A 24,912-nucleotide genomic window follows, 5' to 3' on the forward strand; every position below is an offset into this window, starting at 1 on the left:
ACTGTGTACACTGAATAACATGCTATTTTTGAATATGATGATCTTTGATCTTTGTGAAGAAACACTGCCCACCACAAAACCCATATGACTTTCTGTCTTATACACATACCATGATTGTGTAGCCTAGTGAACCAAACTGAGAGACCATTTTGAAGGCTCAGGAAACCTTTGCAGGTGTTTTGAGTTTGAGACTAGCAGAGTGGCATGTCACCATATTCTAATTTGTTGAGATTAATTGGTGAATTGGTGGGTTTTGTTAAATGTGAGCCAAAATCATCACAATTAAAAGAACCAAATACTTGTATCTGCACTGAATTTGAGTTGAATTACTGAAATTAACTTCTCCACAACAAATTAATTTATTGAGGTGTGTGTGTGTGTATATATACATATATAGACATATACATACATAAACAGTACAGACCAAAAGTTTGGACACACCTTCTCATTCAAAGAGTTTTCTTTATTTTCATGACTATGAAAATTGTAGAGTCACACTGAAGGCATCAAGGGCTATTTGACCAAGAAGGAGAGTGATGGGGTGCTGCGCCAGATGACCTGGCCTCCACAGTCACCGGACCTGAACCCAATCCAGATGGTTTAGGGGTGAGCTGGACCGCAGACAGAAGGCAAAAGGGCCAACAAGTGCTTAGCATCTCGCGGGGAACTCCTTCAAGACTGTTGAAGACCATTTCATGTGACTACCTCTTGAAGCTCATCAAGAGAATGCCAAGAGTGTGCAAAGCAGTAATCAAAACAGAATCTGAAGAATCTAGAATATGAAATATTTTCAGTTGTTTCACACTTTTTTGTTATAATTCCATACATAAATCCACATGCGTTAATTCATAGTTTTGATGCCTTCAGTGTGAATCTACAATTTTCATAGTCATGAAAATAAAGAAAACCATTTGAATGAGAAGGTGTGTCCAAACTTTTGGTCTGTACTGTATGTCTATATATATATATATACTGGCCAAATAAATAATTGGACATGAACGACTTTTAGTTGATATTAATTTTATTACGTGAGAAAAGTGTGGAGTGATTCGAGAGACACAGTGAAACTATTACAGCCATGTCGGAAATCAGTTTCCTGGGCAAAGGTCAGTTACACAGTTTACCATCATTATAAAAAAATATATGAATGCAGAATGCTGCGATTGATCAGTCACAGTGAAACATTCTAGAATTCATGGATTGGAATGATACAGTTTGAATCTTTAATCTTTTATAATGCATAAATACCAATCGAATGACGTATTTCGTGACACATTTGGCTGTTTTCTGAACTGAAATAGATTTTGTACTTACAAACGTTACAAGAATGCAAACAAATCAGAACATGCACGAGAATATGACATGCCAAAACAATCTTCAATTCTGCTTTTAATACACAAACGAAATCCCTGCAAAACACTACGTAATCAAACAGCTTCATTACATCCAACATGATTCTGAGTATCTTTATTATAATGTAGGGTGCCAAAACATATTCTACAGTTTCTATACAAATATACAGCCCTACTCTCACATGAATAACAAACGTACAGCACTGTACAGAACTCCTTTAAAACAAATACAGATATACAGATCAGCTTCGTTTCTTTACAAAATAATAAACTAGCTTTGTATTGTCGTATTTTTGGTGCAAAAAATCTAACAGGCAAGTTCACATAGATTACAGCAGTTAACTAGACTTCTAGCCACTGTGAGAAACGCAGACCGAAGAACCCGACTGCTCTCAGAAGACCCAGCTGACAGGAACCCACTGGTGGTCTGTGCCGAGTCTGTCCAGTGCCCTCCTGAGGCTGCGGTACGCTCCGTCCAGGTTGTCATTCACAATGCTCAGATCAAAATAGTGACTGTACGCCCTCTGGATCCTTTCACTCTCATCCACTGTCCGTTTGAGCTCTGAATCCTAAGGAGAGAGACATCATCAATGTAATATTCATCAACATTCAAAGAACTAATTCTTCTCAGAAATTACCGTCATCTGTTTCGTCACAACACCAGCCTCAATGGCTGATCTGTTCATGTCTTTCAGAACCTCAAAGTTTGGGGCTTCGATGAACACCACATATGGAAGAAACTCGGCTGTTCGCAGAACTTTGAGTGCCTGTAGGAGAACAATGAAACATATGGAATGGGGTGATAATTGTATAACTTTAATATTTATTTGCATTGCTGAAAAAATGGCTAGTAGATTTCCACTGTGAGTAAATTCACTCGGTATCAGTGCAATAGTTAGGTTCCGGATATAAAACCTCACTGATTTTCTGCATAGGGAGACTTACTTTTAACAATAACTTTAAAAGATAGAAATGTTATGAGCTCAGAGGTTGTTAAATGGATGGTGTATGGTTTTATTTACGCTATTCATTTGCTTTATTTTAATTATTTTAAAAATAACAGTTACATTTGTGGTGGAAAAACTACATTACCCATGATGCCGAACAGTTGCAGCAAGCAAATCATGCCAAAAGAGCTTACAGGGAATGTCCACTTTCATGAATCACAGCGAACGACGTAATCAATATATATAGTTCAAGTTTTTGTTGATGCAAAAATCTAATCAATCATGAACAATAATGCTTTGTTGATGCCAGAGGTCAGAGGTGAATGGTCAGACTGGTTCAAGCTGATAGACATGCAACAGTAACTCAAATATCCTCTTGTTACAACTGAAGTTTGCAGAAGATCATCTGATGTCAAATCTTGAAGCAGAAGACCACTCTGGGTGCCACTCCTGTGAGCTCAAAACAGGAAATTTAGGCTGAATGGACTCACCATAATTGGACAAGAGAATATTGGAAAAAGGTTGCCTGATCTGGTGAGTCTATATTTCTGGATGGTAGGGTCAGAATTAAGCTTAAACAACATAAAGGAATGGAGCCATCCTGTCTTGTGCTATAAATGTATAAACAATTAACATTTTTAAATTAATAGTTTACTTCCCCATAGTTTTTCATTAATTGGTTCACGGCTTATAATGCTTGAACAAAGACTTAAATATCCCTATGGGAAAATCAATGAGAAAAATACTTCAGGAACCAACAAAAGTGGGCAGGCACTCATGCACTCTTAAGGATATCGAAAATGTAAAAGAATGTACCTGAGGATTGACATCTAGAATGCAAACCTTCCCGGAGTCCACAACCTCATGAATGGAGTCAATCTTGGTACCGTAAAGATTTCCATCATATTCCCCGTGTTCAAGGAAACGGCCACATTTGATGTCGGTTTCCATCTCACTGCGAGACATAAACAGGTACATCTGCCCCTCCTTCTCATCCACCTTGGGTTTACGAGATGTGTCTGTCCAGAGGGACAAACAGGGCAGGTTAACATTGGCACTGCAAAGAATCCAAATAATCATTTATTGATTATCACACTCTCAGAAAATAAAGTACATTATTGTACCTTTAGGGGTACAGTGGCTTGTCACTGGGGTCACTTGTCAGCTTTTGTACCCTTGGTATAGGCTTGGGAACATATTTGTACCTTTTTGACCATCAAGAAGGTACATACATGTACCTTGAGGTCCAATAATAAGCCCCATGGGGTACGTTGGTGTTGATTGTACCTTGGGGGACAGAAATGGACTTCTACTGTACCCCTATTTCTGACAGTGTATCATTATTATTATTATTATTATTATTATTATTAAAGATTAGATTAGGGGAAAAACAGTTAAATTTGCTGTCAACAGCTTTCTGTTGGTTAAATTTTTGCATTACCAACTGCAATGTGAATTACAATGAGAAATATTAATGGGGGAAAATTTTGTCCTCACGAAAAATCCCCACAATATTCGCTGAACAACAGTTAATGTGGCCCCATTTTAATTATTTATATATAGAATATATATATATATATATATATATATATATATATATATATATATATATATATATATAAATATATATATATATATATATATATATATATATATATATATATATATATATATATATATATATATATATATATATATATAGAAATATGTATAGAAATATGTTTATAAATATGCACTGACAAGGTGTGGTGGTTCCGTAACGGTGCGGGTCCGACACCAAAAGTTTATTTTTCAAGCTGCGGCGGCCCACACCCTGTGCTCCAATCAGAACCAGCATCTTCCTGCGGAACGGAGGCACCTTGGCCACTTCCTCGTAGATCCTCAACTCATGTCGGTCGAACTCTGGTATGGTGAAAAGATCTCATCTTGTGTTAGGCTGATTTAGTCACTATATCCAAATCTATCATTTGTCAGTCCCAGTTCAGTTAGTGAGATAACTATGGCTTTTACTAAGGTTCATTTACTTGATTCCTCATTTTCTTTGACTAAAAACATTTCAGTTTATGAACCTCAAGCACTTCTCCTGAAATGGAACTGACTGCAAACTCGCTATGACAAACGACTGCCATTAAAAAAAGCATCATTTTAGAATGAACAACAACAACAATCACAACACAGAGCAAGAGTATGACACATGCGCGTCCATCGCACTGGACAGCAGTCATCTTTACCAGCATTCTTTGTGGTCAAGTACATCATCTTCTTCTTCTTCTTACCCCCAATCCCTGCACACAGAGGCCCTGCGGACATCAGCACACATCCTGGTAGTATAAACACACGCAGAATGACTCCCGTCTACTGCAGAAGTCAAACACATCACTGTCCTTTTAACCTCAGACCACACTTATCAAGCCTTTTAGATCACTCCAATGTAATTACCCTAGTTCACTAAGTAAAATAACAGAAAACGGATTTGGAATGAAATGAGGATGAATAAATAATGGCATGTTCCTATAAGCAACAGCAGAGCATTCTGCATACAGTTATCACACAGATCACGCTGCTATTCCTCCAGGGGGCGCTACACTTAGTTCAGTGTCTCCTCAGGCTGTTAAAGATGCAGTAGGGAACTTTTGTAAAAATATATTTTTTACATATTTGTTAAACCTGTTATTATGTCCTGACAGTAGAATATGAGACAGATAATCTGTGAAAAAAATCAAGCTCCTCTGGCTCCTCCCAGTGCTCCTATTGCCATTTGCAGAAAGTCATCTGCTCCCGGTAAAAAACAACCAATCAGAGCTGTGGTCCGTAACTTTGTTTGTGTTCAAAATGTAGAACAATTAACATAATATGCAAGTACACCATGAATCCATTTTCCAAACCGTGTTTTTAGCTTGTCCTGAATCACTAGGGTGCACCTATAATAAGTGTTTATATTCGGATTATTTTAGATTGCTTCGGGGGTACCGCGGCGGAGTAACCCAGTACCTTTGTGATTCTTCATAGACATAGACAGAGAGAAGTAGTTCCGGCTACGATGTTCTTCCGCAAGACGCAAGCAGTTCTGTTTATTAACCGCTAGAGCGTCAAAAGTTCCCTACCGCAGCTTTAACAGATGTACTCTTTTGAAGTTAAATATGTCAGTAACAGACAGTTCTGAGATATTCAGAATCGTGCAATAGTTTTTTTTTTTTTCAAGGAGATATATAGATAAAACACACACAAAAACAGGTATCTTATCCCTTCACTGCAGTGTCGAAACGTTTTCATGCAATTTTGTCTTCTTTCCATCTGTTTTTGCTGATTATGATTACTTCAAAATACATAATTTTAGTTGTATTCATGAAAATGTGAAAATCTTAAGATGTATGCTTAAGTGTTAAAAAAAAAAGCCTGTAAGTGACAGAAGACGTGCACTCTATTAACCCTGTAAAGCCTGACATCTGAAATAATAGTGAGAAAAACTATTTTTAGGTTAATGTTTTAGGTTTTGTATCATGTTTGATAGATCAGGCTTTTGTTTTCATACTCAAGGAGGAAAAACGCAATTTGAAGTGAGCGAAAATATGCAATTTTGTACAGATGTTTTTATTTACATGACAGAAAAGGTTAAATTCTGATTTGTATTGTAAACCAATGAGTTCCTAATAGTAGTTTAACAGACTATATTTTATTACTTATTAAGATTATATTTAATAACTGAGAGATATAAACATTCCTCAAAAGCCTGATTTATTATATTTAGTACATGCCAGAACGAAATATAATATAAACATAATATAATTAAAACAAATTATGATGTATGGATGTTAAAGTAAAGTTGCTTCAGTCTGCTAAATGTTTATCTTGGAATATTAATAACAACATTTATAGCATTTTATAGCTAAAGACGTGTACCCCAACCTGAATTTATTATATATAAATATCTTTAGTGCTCTGTGCCCTACCTGTGCTAGAGAGCTCCAGGTCTCTCTTGACAAATGCTTTCCTCTTCTCCTCTAGCAGCTGACTGGGGATCAGGCCTGCACTGCCTCCTTCCAGATGACATGCCTACAGGTGAGACCAGAGTCAAGGTAAGACCACCATACCGAGCTTAAAGATCACCACAGTATATTCACAGACACACACACCTGCCACCAGTTGGGGTCCTCCTGGTTGAAGATCTGAAGGATGTCTCCACTGCTGAATTTGAGTCCAGCTTCTTTACAGGGGATCAGGTTGTCATGAGAGGGGTCGTAGTCAAAGTGACACTTCACAAAAGCCTGCAGACAGACAGAAAGAGAGAGTAAAGACAGAGAAACACATGGTTCTTATTACTGAATATGTCCATCAATCAGAGTGTCATACTGACAGCCAGTTTAAAACACTAGGGGTGTATGGCTAGCATAAATGGAAGTGAGCATATCTATATCTCTAGTGATTCACTTATACTGTCAACATAAATACACACTCAACTTCAGGATAATTCAGATTAATACAACTTTATTGTGAAGGTCACAATAAAACTACCTTGGAAACTTTACGTTTTTGTCTACTTGTTTAACTTTTGCAGACTCGGACTTTTAATCTTAAAACAAGAAAATCCATAATCAAGATATCAATTAATATTATAACATGAATACAATACCATTAATCATTTATAACAACTGCTTATTGATTACTCTGAAATATGAACTATGAAAAAAAAATAAGTTTTACACAAATTAAGCCTATCCTCACTTGTGCAGTCATATTACAACCAAAGAAGGGTTGTTTCAGTACTAGTTTGTGATGAAATATAAAATATGTGAGGGGGAAAAAAGATCAGTATGACAAAATATTTTTTATTTTGCATCATTTCCAATCAAGCTGTAATTTTGTACAATTAAATGTGAAATACTATCTGTGTGCATTATTATAAATTAAATACTGACACTTGTAAAAAAGAAGTGCTCTGTAAAGTGAACTGCCAAAATTCACTGAATAGAATCAATGGTAAATAAAATATACATTAGATGTAATTTTTCAAACAACACACTACAGTTAAAATTATAATCAAGTATTTACATGTGCTTTAGCATGCTAGTCAACACGTCAAAAGAAGTGCACTTCTGTAAGCACAACAAAAGATGACCAAAGGTACAACTTTTAGTTTGACATTGTTACAAGTGCACTTAAGAGTGTTAAGAAACAGTCGTGAGAGTGTAATCACGCTTTAGAGTGGCTTTTTATTTCATTATCATTATTTTATCAGCAAGTACAGTTCTTAAATATATATTGATTGGCACTGTGGTCTTGGCTTGCATAGTTGGGGACACAATTTTTGGCAACATTATTGACTTGACTGCACAGACACTATTTGAAGAGAACTGAACTGAGCTTGTCGATGATGTCACCGAATCAACAATCAACAGACTGTTTCCTGTTTTCGCAAAAGTGTTTTCTAAAATCCTGTTGTCATGGCAACTGTAGTCACCTGCAGTCAAATGGAATGTTGCTTTTAGGTGCTCGAACGCCAACACACAGAAAATACGCCTGGATTACATCATTCAGACAGTCAACAACAAGCATCCTCCACACACACAACACAACACAACACAACACATGCCAACAATACCATCTGTCAGCACAAACACCTACAGCAGCTCTCAAAAACATGAATATTCCCATCACAGTAGTGTGAATCACATTAGTAACATGAGACTGTGATGTCCAGTCCCATATTGGCAGCAGGCGCAGGAAGTTGTTCGTTTATTTTGGGATCAAACAAAGAAAGGCACAGATGGGACACTCTGAATATGGCCCCCATATGGGAAGAGAAACAGAACTCCACTCATTTAATTCTCATTTAATAAGAAGAAGATCTCAGAAATGCAGAACGAGGGTAACATCTGCAGTATGACATAGCTGAAAATGTGAACAGGCAGACTTGAATACTGTTGGTGTCTCATCTCAATAGGTGGGGTGGCACAGCGTCAAAAACAGGAAGGGCTTTGGCCTAATGCACCAAATATCCCAGCATGCTTTGGCATAGACACAGGTGCCCAAACCCGGTACTGCAGTCATTTTCCAGAAAAAAAAATGTGGTTAATATCTCTTAAACATTACTACTTACAAGATGATTTTGAGAAAATTAAAATGTTACATTCCCCATTTTAAAAATATAACAAAATGGAATGTTCCCTTACTGTTGTCTTAAACGGTAACATTACCAAGAAGAAGAAAAAAAAAACTTTTGAAACATTCAAAAACAGGACATCTGGAGCACTCAGAGAACATTCAGATATACAATTTTCATAAATGAATGGGAACGTTAGCAAAACTTACATCGAATATTTTTGTTAGCAGGAAATTTAAGTGATTAAATGGATTTTATGATGGTCCGATTCCTTGTAAGATTATTATTATAACACACACCCACAAAAAACCATAAATGTTCCCGTTTGCATCTGAATGTTTATGACTTCCTGAAACTTGTGAAACCTTATACTTAGTGTGTCAAAATAACAACCTGATATACAAGCTAATGTTTTTTTTATATATCTGTGTGATGATAAACTATGTATTTGAAGTAATTAATTCAAAATCATCAGGTGCATTAGCGAGCCAGCCGACACATGTTGTCATTTTGATTGTAATAGATAGATAGAAAAGCAGTTTTGGTCAGAAACTTCATCTGAACGTAGCTCACCTGGCGTGGTGTGTGTGGTTCTTGGTAGCTGGGTAGGATTTTGAGAACCACGCTGCCACTGGACTCTTTCAGCATGTTCTGAAGAACCTTCGGGTCACTCCCCACCTCTTTCCCGTTCACCTCTTTGATGATGTCGCCCACATGCAGCAGGCCCTGCTGATCAATCATGCCCCCATGCAGGATCCGAGCAATCACCAGCTCTCCACCCTCCACCCGAAACGTCACGCCCTGGCAGAGTAAACACAATGTGATTCAAACAAACATTAAACAAATGTTTTTTTTTTATTATTAATTTTTTTTTTTTTTTTGTTCTTTGGTAGAAATGAAAGTGGGAAAAATTAAACCTATACATTTTATTTAAAAATGATGGTTAATTTCAATTATATTGATCCATTTATGCAATACTTTACTCTGTAAATATAGCAATGTTTTTTTTTTTTTGTAATATAATATATACATGTATATTTTTATAAATGTACTGTACATTTATAACACTATACTTTGTGTTATTTTACCCTGGTATTAAATTACAAACAACTAGAAAACTACCATTTCCAAAAACATTTACAGAATTTATATTTAATTTAAAGAATGATATACATAAAAAAATATTATAATCATTATATTTACAATTATCACATGTCAGTGTTATTCGAGTATTATGTATATTCTATTATAGTTAATATTCATATTTTGAAATAGCTTTTATTTTTAGATTTTATTCATTATAATTTTGGTTTCATTTTTTGTAACTTTGTTACGTGCCCTTGTTATTCTTATTCATTTTTCTTTTTTTAAATATTACTATTTACCTTTAATTTGTTTTTATTTCAGTTTAGTTTATTTATTTACTTCTAGTTAGTAATTTAAGTACTTCACCTTATTAGTTAGTGGCCAAGGCAGCATTTTTCATGTTTTTTTTTTCTTTTTTCTTTTTTTCTCATCTAATATATATATATATATATATATATATTAATTTAATAATTAATTTACAATTATTTTTTTATGCAGTTTTAAATTAACAATAATAATCTTGGCCCATGTACCTCTAAAGAAATCTAAAAGTCCATGTTCCAAATCTTGGAAATGTGAAAAGGCTATATTTGAAAAACAGATTAAAAATAGATTAACTAGATGAAGATGAAAAACAGTCCTTATTTTTGCTAATCATTTTAGCTCTGTTAGTGACAGTGTAAGCAGCTCACACATTATAATGTTCCAGTTTAGATTTATGAAGGCAAAACCGTGCCTCACTTAATTAAATATACAATTTCAGTTCAATTCATTTGCATAGCGCTTCTCACATGGCATGAAAGTATAAAAACAGCATATAAAAACAAATAACAGCAAACAGTAATGCAGTTTGTCTGGTCTCACCAAGTGCTCTCCAGACACTTTGCGGATGCCCACCATCCTGACAGCATCCGGTGGCACCGGCTGGTTGTTGAGCGAGGGGTCCATAAATGCACAGGGGCTGGGGGGCGGAGTCTCATAGCTTTTGGAAGCTACAGAGTCATGTGTTTCAAGTAAAGACTGTAGAGAATAAAACAGATATCGAGGGAAACCACTTTGAATTGAAACTATTGGAAGAGACTGAATGTGATGACCAGTGTTTCTGAGAGTACCTGAAAGTGTGGCTCTTTGAGGATGCAGGCGAGCTCATGCGCCGCCTGACTGTGAGGTGTGAGGGTGGTGAGGTCTCTCAGGATGTCCTGCACTAACTCCATATTATTGTCCCTCACCGCCTCCAGCTTTGGCTCTTCATAGTGCTCACGAGACTGAATGCACAGAACCACGCAAAACATTAAATGTTTAATTAATATGAAAAAAGTGAGTATTAAAATATGAGATGGTCAGAAATTTCAGCACATGGTCTGTGAAGGTGTCTGTGTCTATGTGTGTGTGTGTGTGTGTGTGTGTGTGTGTGAAGGTGAACAGTCCAAATTTAGACATGAATGAATGATTTTTGCCAGTGATGAACATTTTTTAAATGTATCTGACGATGTTGCCAAAATGTTGCTATTTTCTGTTGAAAACATTTCCTCAGGGAGTAACTAAATGAGCTGAGCTACTAGTCTAACTACTGTACATATTTTCAGAAGTGTGACAGATGATTTTAAAGCAGTTTAGCTTTTTAAGTAACAAGCTATTTTGTAATGTGCAGCGTGACCAAACACTGATTTGTTTAAATAATGGACTTATCTGAAAAATCAGATTAACTCTATTGAATCATTTCATTTGGACAGCTATATGATGAACAGATATAAAAACAAATCACTGATTTGAGTCCCTGTAATGTATTCAGTATAAATGTGCCTTCTTAGGTTTGACTGGACAGTTGTAATCATTTATTTATTAAATAATGACCTCTCACGTAAATTAAAAATCATTAACTAGCCTACTTACAGTTGCGATTTGCAATTTTTATTCTTCTTTCGAAAAGTCATAGAAATTAAATTGTGGATTTTTTTCTTTTAGAGCAAATGGGGAAAATGTATATATGCTGTACCTGTTGACAGATTCAGAATTAAAAAAGCCTCATGTGGACATCAAGGACTCACCACTGGACTCTCCATGATTCCTTTCAGGAAGATGAGGTCCAGGTCATTGGCTGTGGTGGAGCTGGTACTGTCACTTAAGGTGTCCAAAAGACTCTGCATCACTGAGGACGAGAAGACAAAAGGGTTCACAGGTTAGAAAGAAGACTTTTCTCCACCCATTCATAGAGACACAAGTCACTCAAATGACAGTACATTAGAAATTAGCCCATCTCTATAGACCATATGAGCGAAGAAAACAGTTTCATTTTCATATTAGATTATCTATGCCATTTACTGGTTCAAGCTAAGGTTCAAGCTGATGAGGTCAGCTGCAAATGCCGCCCATCTGTACATTAAATTGGATTAAGCTTTAAACCACAGCATGAGACTCAGTCTATAGTTTAAAAGTGTGTCCTCAAATGAAAAATGCATGAATAAAACACGATATTGAGATAATCATTATCATTTCAGAAGCACTCCACTATACACTGTCAGAAATGTAAATGGGAAATAAATGTATTGATTTCAACTTTTGCCCAGTGATAAAAACAGTTTTTCCTCTCAAAGATAAAATAAATATTTATTTTCTTACTTGGGGAGCGTGTGAATAATCATGAGAAAGATCAGAGCAGCGGAGAAGCATCAAAACTGAATCTCCTCAAACTCAAACAGAGGTTCATGAAAGGAAGTTTCTAGAAAGATCCGTGTAATTCTCTTAAGTTCCCCCTGCAGCAATCTGCATCGCTTACACAGAACATGTTTCCCTTGTGTTCTCAACTCTATTTCCCTTTGTTCAGTTTTCAGACATGTTGCATAGTCTACTTCAAATCATACAGAGTGAAACATAAAAGAATGTGTGTGTGAGCAATTCGTGTTTTGTGGAATTGGTCAATGCTGGAGGAAAGAGCAAACAGATTATGAGATATCCCACACATTTTACAGATACACAGAACTGTAAATAGAACTGTATAGTCATACATTTTTATTAAAAACATTAATCGGGTGTGTCTAATGCACCGGATTCAACACATCTCATCAGTAAAGTGCTCACAGCCTGAATTGGGAATGTCAAATAGGGGACACATGTGCAACACTATTGGAGAAGCTCCAGGATCAGAATATTAAAATGTATGTGTAGGTGTCTCTTTATTCACATGAATACATTTCAGCATCAGAAAACAAACATTTTTCATTTCTCATGAAATTTCAGAAATCCATAAATCCTTTATGAGATTTGCAGTGAGAGCTGAAAGGTGAAATAAAGTTCTCTTTGGAGTCACAGCACAACGAAGTGAATGTACTTCTGCATCAAGGTCAATCGCAACTGTGACGGTGGATGTTAGGTAAACTGTTTGTGTGTATGTATATGTATTCTCAATATAACAAACATCTTGGATCTCCTTCTGTGATGGAAAACAAAACAAAGGTTGGCCTTTTAGTGAGTGAAGTGACATTCAGCCAAGTATGGTGACCCATACTCAGAATTTGTGCTCTGCATTTAACCCATCCGAAATGCACATACACAGAGCAGTGAACACACACACACACACACACACTGTGAGCACACACCCGGAGCAGTGGGCAGCCATTTATGCTGCGGCGCCCGGGGAGCAGTTGGGGGTTTGATGCCTTGCTCAAGGGCACCTAAGTCATGGTATTGAAGGTGGAGAGAGAGCTGTTCATGCACTACCCCCACCCACAAGACTAGAACTCACAACCGATTGGGAGTCCAACCCTCTAACCATTAGGCCACGACTTCCCTAAAGAGGATGAGATCTGCCATTTTCTGTGTCTCTGTTCCTAAACTAGTAAGCATAGACAGCATATATGTATGCACCTGATGTGAAAAGCTGTTTGATACAGTTGGCAGTAAAACTATGATTCAGTACCGTACCTTACCAAATCTCAATAAATCAAAATCTAAGTCAGCATCACATTCTCTGCACAAATAAGGCAATCCTAAAATACATTGGGCACAAATGGGCGTAAAAGCATTTGCTATTTAAACGATTGTATTTAAACAAACTGTTTTAACAAACACTCTTAATATTTATTAACTCTACAGTATACTGTCCTGTACATTTTATTTGATCTTTAATTAATCATTTTTTTATTTATATTTTTTTATCTTACTTTTTCCATATCTTATTATTTTGTATAATTTTCTTATTTTTTAATGGAGCGGACCTGACTTACATTTCACTTCTGGTCATATGCTCTCCATATAACCATTATTTGACAAATAAAAAATCCTGAATCTTGAATTTTTCATTTAAAAAAAGAAGTGAGCATAAAAGTATTGAATGTGTACATATAGTGTTCTTCAAATCTTGAAATTACATTTTAAGATTATAAAATACTAATATATAATATAATATATATATAAAGATAATACAATATTAATAAAACTTTTGAGCTGGTTTAAGTTGGTCCTTAGCTGGTCATGTGCTGGTCCTAAGCACCTAGCTCCTGCTCAGGACCAGCTTAAACCAGCTGCCATGCTTCGAAACATACCTAACCAGTATATTCTTTCTTTTTTTTTTTTTTTCTCAACAGGGAAGTCCACTTTTAAAAATTAAACTTTGCAAAAATATCAGATTAAAAGTTTTACATGAAAGTACATTTTAAATGATGTTTTAATTAGTACCAGTAGTACACTTATTTTGATGTGATAACATGCACTAACAATACATTTGGGAGTACACTTTGACCTTATTTCAAATATTTGTGTGTGTGTGTGTGTGTATACTGTATATATAAGAGACTCTAGGGGCCCTATTTTAACGATCTAAACGCAAAGTGTAAAGCACACGGCGCAGGTGCACTCAGGGCATGTCCAAATCCACTTTTGCTATACTAACGATGGAAAAACGGTTGGCTTTTTTTGGGGCTTAACATGCAATAAACCAATCAGAGTCTCATCTTCCATTCCCTTTAACAGCCAGTTGCTCTTGTGGCATGACGGATTTGCTTTTACACGGCGGAATTTGGCAAGCGCAAAGACAAAACGCGTCTCCGAGATGAATCTAAGCTGCTCGTGTGCGAGCCGAGCAAATAGATAAGCTAATTCTGATTCATGCGATGACTATCCATTATGACGTGTAGGCATTTATATATACTTTAGACTTTAGACCAGGCTTGAGATGGTCTATGGCGCAGTCTATTTTCAGTTCCTCAAAATAGCAACGTGCCAACAATGCACCTGAACAGACCTCTTTTTTAGACCAGCACACCCATGGGCGCACAAATGGGTGCAAATGCATTTGCTACTTAAACAACATGGTGCTGGATGGGAAAATGTGAATGGCGTCAGACTGAAACTAGCAAACACGTGCTGTGCCTTGCATCGCATTGTGCCGGGTGTATTATAGGGACATAACACTCTTTAGATCTACTAATTCAATTTTTTTTACTATTATTGCAATTATCATTTAAATCAGTAAAATACTTAAATCAGTTCACAATTTTCAGATCACAATATTCAGATCACAATTTAGTGTACTGTAAAGTATATTATTTCCGTAATTGGTACTCTTTTAAAAGAAGGCAAAGTGTAGCATCTGATTAGCCTTTGGAACAGAGTTTGATATGTGGCTTCTAATGAGAGTGTGATGTGAGAAAATTCCAAACTAGCTACTGAGTTTTGCTATAAACATTTTTATCTACTGGTGCCACACACAGTACTTTTAGATTCTTCTGTTGCTGTTGACATTAAAAGAAGCAAGCACTTCTGCAGGGTCCTACGCCATCCGAGCAACTACCATTGAGATTAATGGAAACGCTAACGAATAGCTATCTCCAGGTATTATAGACCTCCTTGCTATAATTAATACCACAAGAAGCTTTGTAATGTACATCTCCATGGAAACATGTCCTACTGGTCTCTCTTCGAGCAGCAGGGTCAAGCTCATTACTAACTCTGGGTCGACATCCCGCCGAGACTGAGTGACATTTAAGCTGAGAGGACACACCAAATACACAGTTTTAAGTCTGACCCCTGAGACCTTTAAACTATGATGGATTAGAACTCTAAAACATGTTTTGTATGGACTGTATGTGACTAAGTTCTGCTAAATGACTTGAAGGACATGCTTGGATGTTCAAAAAGCATCTGTCACCATATCCCGTCACATTATGTCTGTCTCACTGTGAAGCAGCTCACTGTAGCACTGGTCACATTCAAGTTCTAGATTTTTGTAAGAGCTGCATTACGGTTTATTTTCCCAGCTCAGGACTACCGCTGAGTGCTTGACTTCTGACTCATTTCCATTCCACCACTCCTTCAGAAACAGAGAAAGCCTGTAGTATTTAGTTTTCACTTAAGTACAACAGTCATTTCCTGGAAGCCTGGTTGACAAAACAAGTTTGAAAGCAATTTATCGTACTGTTACATCAAATATTATTTATTCTATTCATCTGTTTAACTGAATCATTTCATGACTTTCAATTTGTCAGATTTTGCCACAGATTTTACTTTACCACAATTTTATTCATTCTGAGGAAGTGTATGCTGTTACACTTATTTTCTCACCTGGAGCTCAATCTCTGTGATTGTTTCTCCTAATAATGTTCAGCCAGCACAGTATGTTACAAGTAGGTGGGTGCTAACGTAAGGATAAAGAGCTTGAGGTGTATGGTGATCAAAATGAGGAGTTTACTGGAATAACGAAGGGGAATAACAGACAAAATACATCATTACATTAACTTCACAATATTACAAATAACAGCATTGACATAGACATCACGGACAAGGAGGAACTGAACAGACCGGGTATTTAAACACACAGGAGGTAATGAGGGAACTGGAGACAGGTGGGGAATAATCAATTAAACAAAACAAGAAAAGGAAGGTGACCAAATAAGGGAACAGAAATCCATGAACGTAACACAGTAACACTTAATTTATTTCTGAGCATAAATACATGGCAAGTTAGCTCACCTATTTAATATTGAATAAGTAACCAAACAAGCCTATCAAAATTGAGCTAGGCAATCAGTTAATGATGTACGATGTATCAATATTTGTTCTTAAATATCTTAAAAGGGTGAGTTTTCAATCTGTTATTGTTGTCAATTTTTGCTTAAAGCAAGAAATAAAATAGAGGAAAAATACAGTTTAACAATGATGGTTTGCTATCAAAACAATTTTATTAACAGCTTGGATTATTATTTTATTCATAATAAAATGTAATATATATGATATATTTTATATATTTTAATACATTTAATTCACAATTATTTTAATAATAGTTAAGTTCACTAAATGAACACAAGAAAGAGTTGTACTGAATTGTTTTCATTCATACCAATATTATACCAATGGAGTGTATTAAAACTCCATCCATCCATCCATCATCTTCCGCTTATCCGGGGCCGGGTCGCGGGGGCAACAGTCTAAGCAGAGACGCCCAGACTTCCCTCTCCCTAGCCACTTCCTCCAGCTCTTCCGGGGGGACCCCGAGGCGTTCCCAGGCCAGCCGGGAGACATAGTCCCTCCAGCGTGTCCTAGGTCTTCCCCGGGGCCTCCTCCCGGTGAGACGTGCCTGGAACACCTCCCTGGGAAGGCGTCCAGGAGGCATCCGAAATAGATGCCCGAGCCACCTCAGCTGGCTCCTCTCGATGTGGAGGAGCAACGGCTCTACTCTGAGCTCCTCCCGAGTGACCGAGCTTCTCACCCTATCTCTAAGGGAGCGCCCAGCCACCCGACGGAGAAAGCTCATTTCGGCCGCCTGTATCCGGGATCTTGTCCTTTCGGTCATGACCCACAGCTCATGACCATAGGTGAGAGTAGGAACGTAGATTGACCGGTAAATCGAGAGCTTTGCCTTACAGCTCAGCTCCTTCTTCACCACGACAGACCGGTACAGCGACCGCATTACTGCAGAAGCTGCACCGATCCGTCTGTCAATCTCACGTTCCATCCTTCCCTCACTCGTGAACAAGACTCCAAGATACCTGAACTCCTCCACTTGAGGCAGGAACTCTCCACCAACCTGAAGTGGGCAATCCACCCTTTTCCGACTGAGAACCATGGCCTCGGACTTGGAGGTGCTGATTCTCATCCCAGCCGATTCACACTCGGCTGCAAACCGTCCCAATGCACACTGAAGGTCCTGGTCTGAGGATGCCAACACGACAACATCATCCGCAAAAAGCAGCGACGAAATCGTATGGTCCCCAAACCGGACACTCTCCGGCCCTTGGCTGCGCCTAGAAATTCTGTCCATAAAAATTATGAACAGAACCGGTGACAAAGGGCAGCCCTGCCGGAGTCCAACATGCACCGGGAACAGGTCTGACTTACTGCCGGCAATGCGAACCAAGCTCTTGCTCCGGTCGTACAGGGACCGAACAGCCCTAAGTAGGGAGCCGCCGACCCCATACTCCCGGAGCACCCTCCACAGGATGTCGCGAGGAACACGGTCGAATGCCTTCTCCAAGTCCACAAAACACATGTGGACTGGTTGGGCAAACTCCCATGAACCCTCCAGCACCCTGGAAAGGGTATAGAGCTGGTCCAGTGTTCCACGACCGGGACGAAAACCACACTGTTCCTCCTGGATCCGAGGTTCCACTTTCGGCCGAATTCTCCTCTCCAGTACCCTGGCATAGACTTTTCCAGGGAGGCTGAGAAGTGTGATCCCCTTATAGTTGGAACACACTCTCCGGTCCCCATTCTTGAAAAGAGGGACCACCACCCCGGTCTGCCAGTCCAGAGGTACTGTCCCCAACCGCCATGCGATGTTGCAGAGGCGTGCCAGCCAAGACAGCCCCACAACATCCAGAGACTTGAGGTACTCGGGGCGGATCTCGTCCACCCCCGGTGCCTTGCCACCGAGGAGCTTTTTAACTACCTCGATGACTTCAGCCCGGGTGATGGACGAGTGCCCCTCCGAGTCCCCAGCCACTGCTTCCTCAACGGAACACAAGTCGGTGGGATTGAGAAGATCCTCGAAGTATTCCTTCCACCGCCCGACGATATCCCCAGTTGAGGTCAACAGGTGCCCATCTCTACTGTAAACAGTGTTGGTAGGGCACTGCTTCCCCCTCCTGAGGCGTCGAACAGTTTGCCAGAATCTCTTCGAGGCCAACCGATAGTCCTTCTCCATGGCCTCACCGAACTCCTCCCAGGCCCGAGTTTTTGCCTCCACGACTACCCGGGCTGCAGTCCGCTTGGCCTGCCGGTACCTGTCAGCTGCCTCCGGAGTCCCACAAGCCATCCATGCCCGATAGGACTCCTTCTTCAGCTTGACAGCATCCCTTACTTCCGGTGTCCACCACCGGGTTCGGGGATTGCTGCCTCGACAGGCACCGGAGACCTTACGGCCACAGCTCCGAGCAGCCGCAGCGACAATGGAGGTGGAGAACATGGTCCACTCGGACTCAATATCTCCAGACTCCCTCGGGATCCGGTCGAAGCTCTGCCGGAGGTGGGAGTTGAAGATCTCTCTGACAGGGGGCTCGGCCAAACGTTCCCAACAGACCCTCACAGTACGTTTGGGTCTGCCGAGTCTGTCCAGCTTCCTCCCCCGCCATCGGATCCAACTCACCACCAGGTGGTGATCAGTTGACAGCTCCGCCCCTCTCTTCACCCGAGTGTCCAAGACATATGGCCGAAGGTCTGATGACACGACCACAAAGTCAATCATCGACCTCCGGCCAAGGGTGTCCTGGTGCCACGTGCACTGGTGGACACCCTTATGCTTGAACATGGTGTTCGTTATGGACAAACCGTGGTTAGCACAGAAATCCAATAACAGAACACCGCTCGGATTCAGGTCAGGGGGGCCGTTCCTCCCAATCACGCCCCTCCAGGTGTCACTGTCACTGCCCACGTGAGCGTTGAAGTCCCCCAGTAGAACGACGGAGTCTCCAGTCGGAGCACTTTCCAGCACCCCTCCCAGAGACTCCAAGAAGGCCGGGTAGTCCGCACTGCCGTTCGGCCCGTAGGCACAAACGACAGTGAGAGACCTATCCCCGACTCGAAGGCGCAGGGAAGCGACCCTCTCGTTCACCGGGGTAAACTCCAACACATGGCGGCTGAGCTGGGGGGCTATTAGCAAACCCACTCCCAGCCCTCCGCCTCTCACCATGGGCAACTCCAGAGTGGTAGAGAGTCCAGCCTCTCTCAAGAAGTGTGGTTCCAGAGCCCAAGCTGTGCGTTGAGGTGAGCCCGACTATCTCTAGTCGGTACCTCTCGACCTCCCGCACAAGCTCAGGCTCCTTCCCCGCCAACGAGGTGACATTCCACGTCCCTAAAGCCAGATTCCGTATTAAAACTCAAGTCACTTAAACCTCCACCTCATTTTTCATTTTTCAAGTGATCTGTTAATTGCAATCTGTTCATTCCCTGGAGCCAAAATTATTACTCACATTTTTTCCTGTTCTCATTTACTTTCATAAAGATGCCTCAACTCAATTTCTAATTATATATTTCCAAACCCCTCATGGGTTTCAATGGACTGTCTTTAAAACTTTTGGCTTAAATCTTGATCATTTCTAAGCTTTAACAGTTTTCATCTTATCTTTTATTAATGATCTTATCCTAGTTTTTACATTTGGTAATCATTCATAACCGTCTGTCTGTCTGTCTGTCTGTCTATCTATCCTGGGTCATGCAACCTGATAACAAATATCTTAGCTTCTTACAATCATTGGTAACATTTTTTGTGCATTTCTCCAAAAATCTTTCCAAAATCATCTGGAGAATCCTGCATCATTTTTAAAGTAGTGCTGTCAATAGATTAACATCTTAAATATGATTTATCACACACTTTTTTAAAAAAAAAAATTCATAGTATGTGTACATTTTAACAGACAATAAATAGTTTACATTTTACACAAGTCAAGTTACAATACCGAACCACATGGAGATGACAAAAAAAAAGGATACTAAAAAAAAAAACTAAACCAACTGCTATAAGATATCTACTATAGTACACAAATGCATTCAGAATGACTAAACACAGCAACATACACATGACAAAACAAAATATTATCCAGAGTGTGTGTGGAAACAATGTGGAAGTACTGAACGTGTCTGTGCATAAATACAATGTATATGTCAAGAGCGCTCATACTTGGTTTATTGCGCATAAATAAATCAGACTCACGCTTGCTTACTGCATGACTCCTGCAATCATCTTTACCTTCACTGCAATACTCAAATAAAGCTTTACTAGTGGAAGCTGGTTATCCAGACGAGAAACATGTTTTGTGTCTCATCTGGACATAAAGCGGTGACATGTTGTCAATGACAGAATATGTCAGAGCTTATGTTTTAAAGTGTAACAACAGTGGAATGAATAATTCACTGAAAATGTGACATGAGTCTCTATTCCCTATGCCATCTCTTATGTAATCAGCCTGGTTTCTTTACATTAGTGCCGTTTTGGATGGATTGTTTGCATGCATTCGCTTACTGGATCCTTGGACTAAAAACTTTCCCTGAGTTTAGCGGCTTAAAAATGATCTGATCGCAAACAGAGAAGCGAAATTGAGTAAAAGGGCTAGAACAGAAATTTTGCTTCAATAATTTCACGTTAATTGCATTGAATTATTTTATTTAAACCGATTAAAAATTTTAATTAATGTGTTAACAATGACAGCCCCAATTTCAAAGAATGCATACATAAGTAGATCTCCAGTCATCTGAATTCTAATTGCACCACAAATAATCTAATGCCAAGTCTACACTGCAAAGGCACTTCAGAAGTGGCATTTAGTTGTATTTACACTGAGTTAAGGCTGCTCTTTGCTGCTCTGTGCCTGTGACGTAAAGCCCAATATCACTTTTGTGAGGTAACCACCGAACCACTCCAGGAACAAAATGTTTCTGACAAGGATTTCCACACAGCATTATGTTATTATATTTCTGCATGAGTGAAATTCAATATCTAAGGAGCACATGGCATGCAGGAAAAATTTATTGTGTGCACGATTTACTATTTTGTTCCCTTGATGTACTAAAATGTATATGTGATGTACTAAAATTTTAGTACATGAAGGGAACGAATTAGTAAATAATGCACACAATTAATTTTTTCTTGCATGGCTCCGTACATATCACCACTAGAACAACTGATCAAATCACCTTCACTCCATCTGCGATCTCACTGTAGAAGTGAAAAGCAATCTTTGAGTTCCTATACACAATCTGTCATTACGCCCATAATTTTCTCTGCTTATTTCTCAACAGCTTGTATAAATAGAGAACACATCACATCTACAATATTAAAAGACTCATCTTGCTAGTCTCTCATAAATATGTCATTCTTGCTCATGTTTTGGATTGGAGATGTCAGTCCTGCTATTCATGCAATTTACACAACCAGCCTACAGGTGTGTAAGCGTGTGATTGAATGTAATCATGTATTATTCAACGAGCTGACCAAATATTCATGAGGCTGACGCTGCTTGATGTGTTCAGGAAGGACACGTTGTCAATATATTGTCAGCTGCTCAAGTGCCAAGGGAATAGTTTAATTCCAGAATAAAAAGTTGTGCAGACAGTCCTATAACACTGCTTAATGATCAAGGAAACGGATCATTTAAATGAGAGGAAACTGCATTTATGTGAAAGATGCAATGGAAAGTATTCCACTTGTAAATTATTGTATTTTGAACCTCAAAGAAAGGAAGTTGAGAGAGAGAGGGGAAATCTGTAAATAAAGGAAGTTGTCAGACTCATTCTCTCCAGGCATCTGTAACAAACACAGGATGCGCTCTCATGGACAAAGCTAATTGGACACTGGTCTGTAATCTCTCTTTCAGTGCACCCTTCCCTGTCTCTCTTCTCCACATGCACACACATATTATGTGCTAGAGAGGGATGTAAAAAAATATTGGTGACAGTTTCTATGATGCCTGTGTATGTAAGGGTATTCATAATGAATTAAGGATTTCAATTTAATCAATATACCTTTTAATGTTTATATAATGTTTACATTTTTAAATGTTGAATTTTTTTAATTAACAACAGAAATAGTATTCCTTAATCATGTTATCCACTATAATAAGAATATAACACACTCTATACCAACATAACATAACATCAACATAACCAACATTCTACCTACTTTTTATTGTTTCTTTATTTTTTATCTAACACAGAAAGATCAAATACAAAGAGAATATGATGCTTCTCAATCCCGACATAATTTACATTTTACAGGCATATCAATCAATTCATCCACCATTACTGTTGTACGTACTGTTGTAACTGCAAAAGCACGCTAAGAACTGAAGTCCTAATTCCTCCACTCAAATCACAGCATGCGTTTAAAGACTGATCTGATCTTATGCTCTCTGTGTCTTACCTCCTGGACCCTCTAGAGAACTGATCGATCCAATCTCCTCCAGAGACGATCTGTTATAGAGACTCCCAGCCATAGTTTAATCTTTCTGAAACCTCTTTTCCTGCCTCCAATTCACATACGTTCCTTCCCTCTTTTCAGTCCCTTCACCTTTTTCACCTCTTTGACGTCAGCGTTGGTTTCCAGAAAGCCTCCCCACCTCTCACTCGTTTCTCAGTTTCTTGACTCTTCCCTCCCTGTGTTGTGACACCTCATGCCATGCTTCCTTGTTCTACCCATTTTTGCCTTCTCTCTGCATCCCTCCTACTGTAAGATTAAAGGCAGCATAAACGGCTTGGCTTTCTTCGTCCTAATATCCTTTTATTTAACTAGCAACACAGATTCCAGATACACAGTTTGCCAGAGAATTTCAGCCTCCTCCCTATCATTTCCTCTCAACTGCTGAAAACTGTGACAGACTCACCAAGAAAGCTCGACATAGCTGTAAAACCAAACGCAGAGACATAATAAGGGAGAGAGACTGAATAGAGAAAAACAGGAAGAAGAAAATGGCTCATGTGATGATCCGAACTATCCTATGCACATTTATTTTGTTTCTAGCTACAGATAAGGTGGTCATTTTGTCCTAAATAAATAATATATTCTTTTATAAACCGTGAAAGTGGTGGAATGGAGACAAGTGCTTGTTATCGCTGTTGACCTTTTAATATGAATTACCAGGCATACAAAAATTACAACACTTGGCAAATAAAATTCAACAATTTACAATCAAAATATAACTCAAAAAATATTTTAGGTTACAAAACAAGTAAAATTACATATTACAATCATTTAAAAAATACAAAAATGTGTTAATGTATAAGATATCATGAACTAACATAACATATTTCCTATTCATATAGGTTAACGTTAATTTATAAAATGAATCAATTTAAATGTTAACTAATAATGCATCAACTAATGTTTTCAGTTTCGTTTTAGGTTATTTTGTTTTACCACTTAACATGTTTAAATTGCATCAGTATATAAGTATGCATTGGTCACTACTGACAAATGTAACTTGTTGTAAACTCTCACCCAAGTAACTTAAAGAGCTACAACAAAATAAAACAAGAAGCAGAAAAATGTGACTGTGCACTGTATTCATGCCACAATGCATGCTGGGAACCTAAGCACCAGTAAGGTACTGTTGACATCACACTATTACAGTTAATCTGTAAATAAACATGAGATGTCTGTAAATAGAAACAGATATTAAATACAGACACCGATAATCACTGTGATACTACAGCACAATGCTGCTACAATCTATTATTTCCTGTTTTTGTTCAATGTGACGTCACAGCAAACTATTTATTTATATTTAACTGCGATACACTGTAGAAATACTACTGTAAAAATTGTAAGAACTATTATCCAACAAATGCTGTAAATTCATGCCAATTCTAACTGATGAATAAATTGTACTTTGTTAACATACATGCTGTAAACAAATTGTTAATCTAAACCTTGTAATGATGAATAAATACAAAACTAAACAAAGCCTATTGTGCACATTGTATGTATGATCAGTTATTTGTCATGATGTTAGCAGCCAGTGTTTACTTGTGGCTAACTGGACCTCATTATCACAAGTTGCATGAAGTGATGATATGAGGCTTGTATCTTTTAGACAGATCTAGATGAGTTCATATAGTGCTGATAGTGACACTTCAGTAATGGCAAGTAAAGCAGTTTCTTTAGGAGATTGGGTGAAGGAAATGCATAGGATGGATGGAAGCCAGCACGTACTAAGGGTGATGATGTACCAAAGTCTTGAATGTCAGTGCTCACAAGTTAAGTGGAAATTTGATTGGGCACTTTCCAGTGCTCAGAAATAAATCTTGTTAGAGCCATTGCATAACAACTGGTACCAAGACACTAGAGGCATTGACATCCCATATAATGAAGACCCTGAACAGTCTTATCTTAACCCACTTTAGAACATAGTTCAGCTCAAGACATTCTGTCAAGAACCACTTCATTCAGTAATTGAGTAATTGAGCTGGCCTTCTGGATCAGCATGTTTAGGTGCTTACAATCTGC

General features: G+C 38.5%; 1 protein-coding gene across 2 annotated transcripts; it reads right to left on the reverse strand.

Moving 5' to 3' along the window:
• Positions 1–1,143: 1,143 nt before the first annotated feature.
• Positions 1,144–23,259, reverse strand: mpp2b (MAGUK p55 scaffold protein 2b). 2 transcript variants are annotated; one of them, XM_026222957.1, is made up of 12 exons: positions 22,831–23,259; positions 11,534–11,634; positions 10,598–10,750; positions 10,350–10,505; positions 8,973–9,200; positions 6,433–6,564; positions 6,250–6,352; positions 4,531–4,599; positions 4,040–4,201; positions 3,116–3,318; positions 1,991–2,119; positions 1,144–1,921 (listed from the first exon to the last, which is right to left on the reverse strand). In XM_026222957.1, exons 1-12 carry the CDS (start codon positions 22,901–22,903, stop codon positions 1,745–1,747), a joined length of 1,686 nt encoding a protein of 561 aa, XP_026078742.1. In that variant the 5' UTR covers positions 22,904–23,259; the 3' UTR covers positions 1,144–1,744. The 2 variants fall into 2 exon arrangements, with proteins under 2 accessions (XP_026078742.1, XP_026078743.1); XM_026222958.1 differs by having other exon boundaries at positions 4,531–4,584; positions 22,831–23,258.
• Positions 23,260–24,912: the final 1,653 nt, after the last annotated feature.

The sequence above is a fragment of the Carassius auratus genome, chromosome 37 (assembly GCF_003368295.1).
Source record: "Carassius auratus strain Wakin chromosome 37, ASM336829v1, whole genome shotgun sequence".
Taxonomy (NCBI): Eukaryota; Metazoa; Chordata; class Actinopteri; order Cypriniformes; family Cyprinidae; genus Carassius; species Carassius auratus.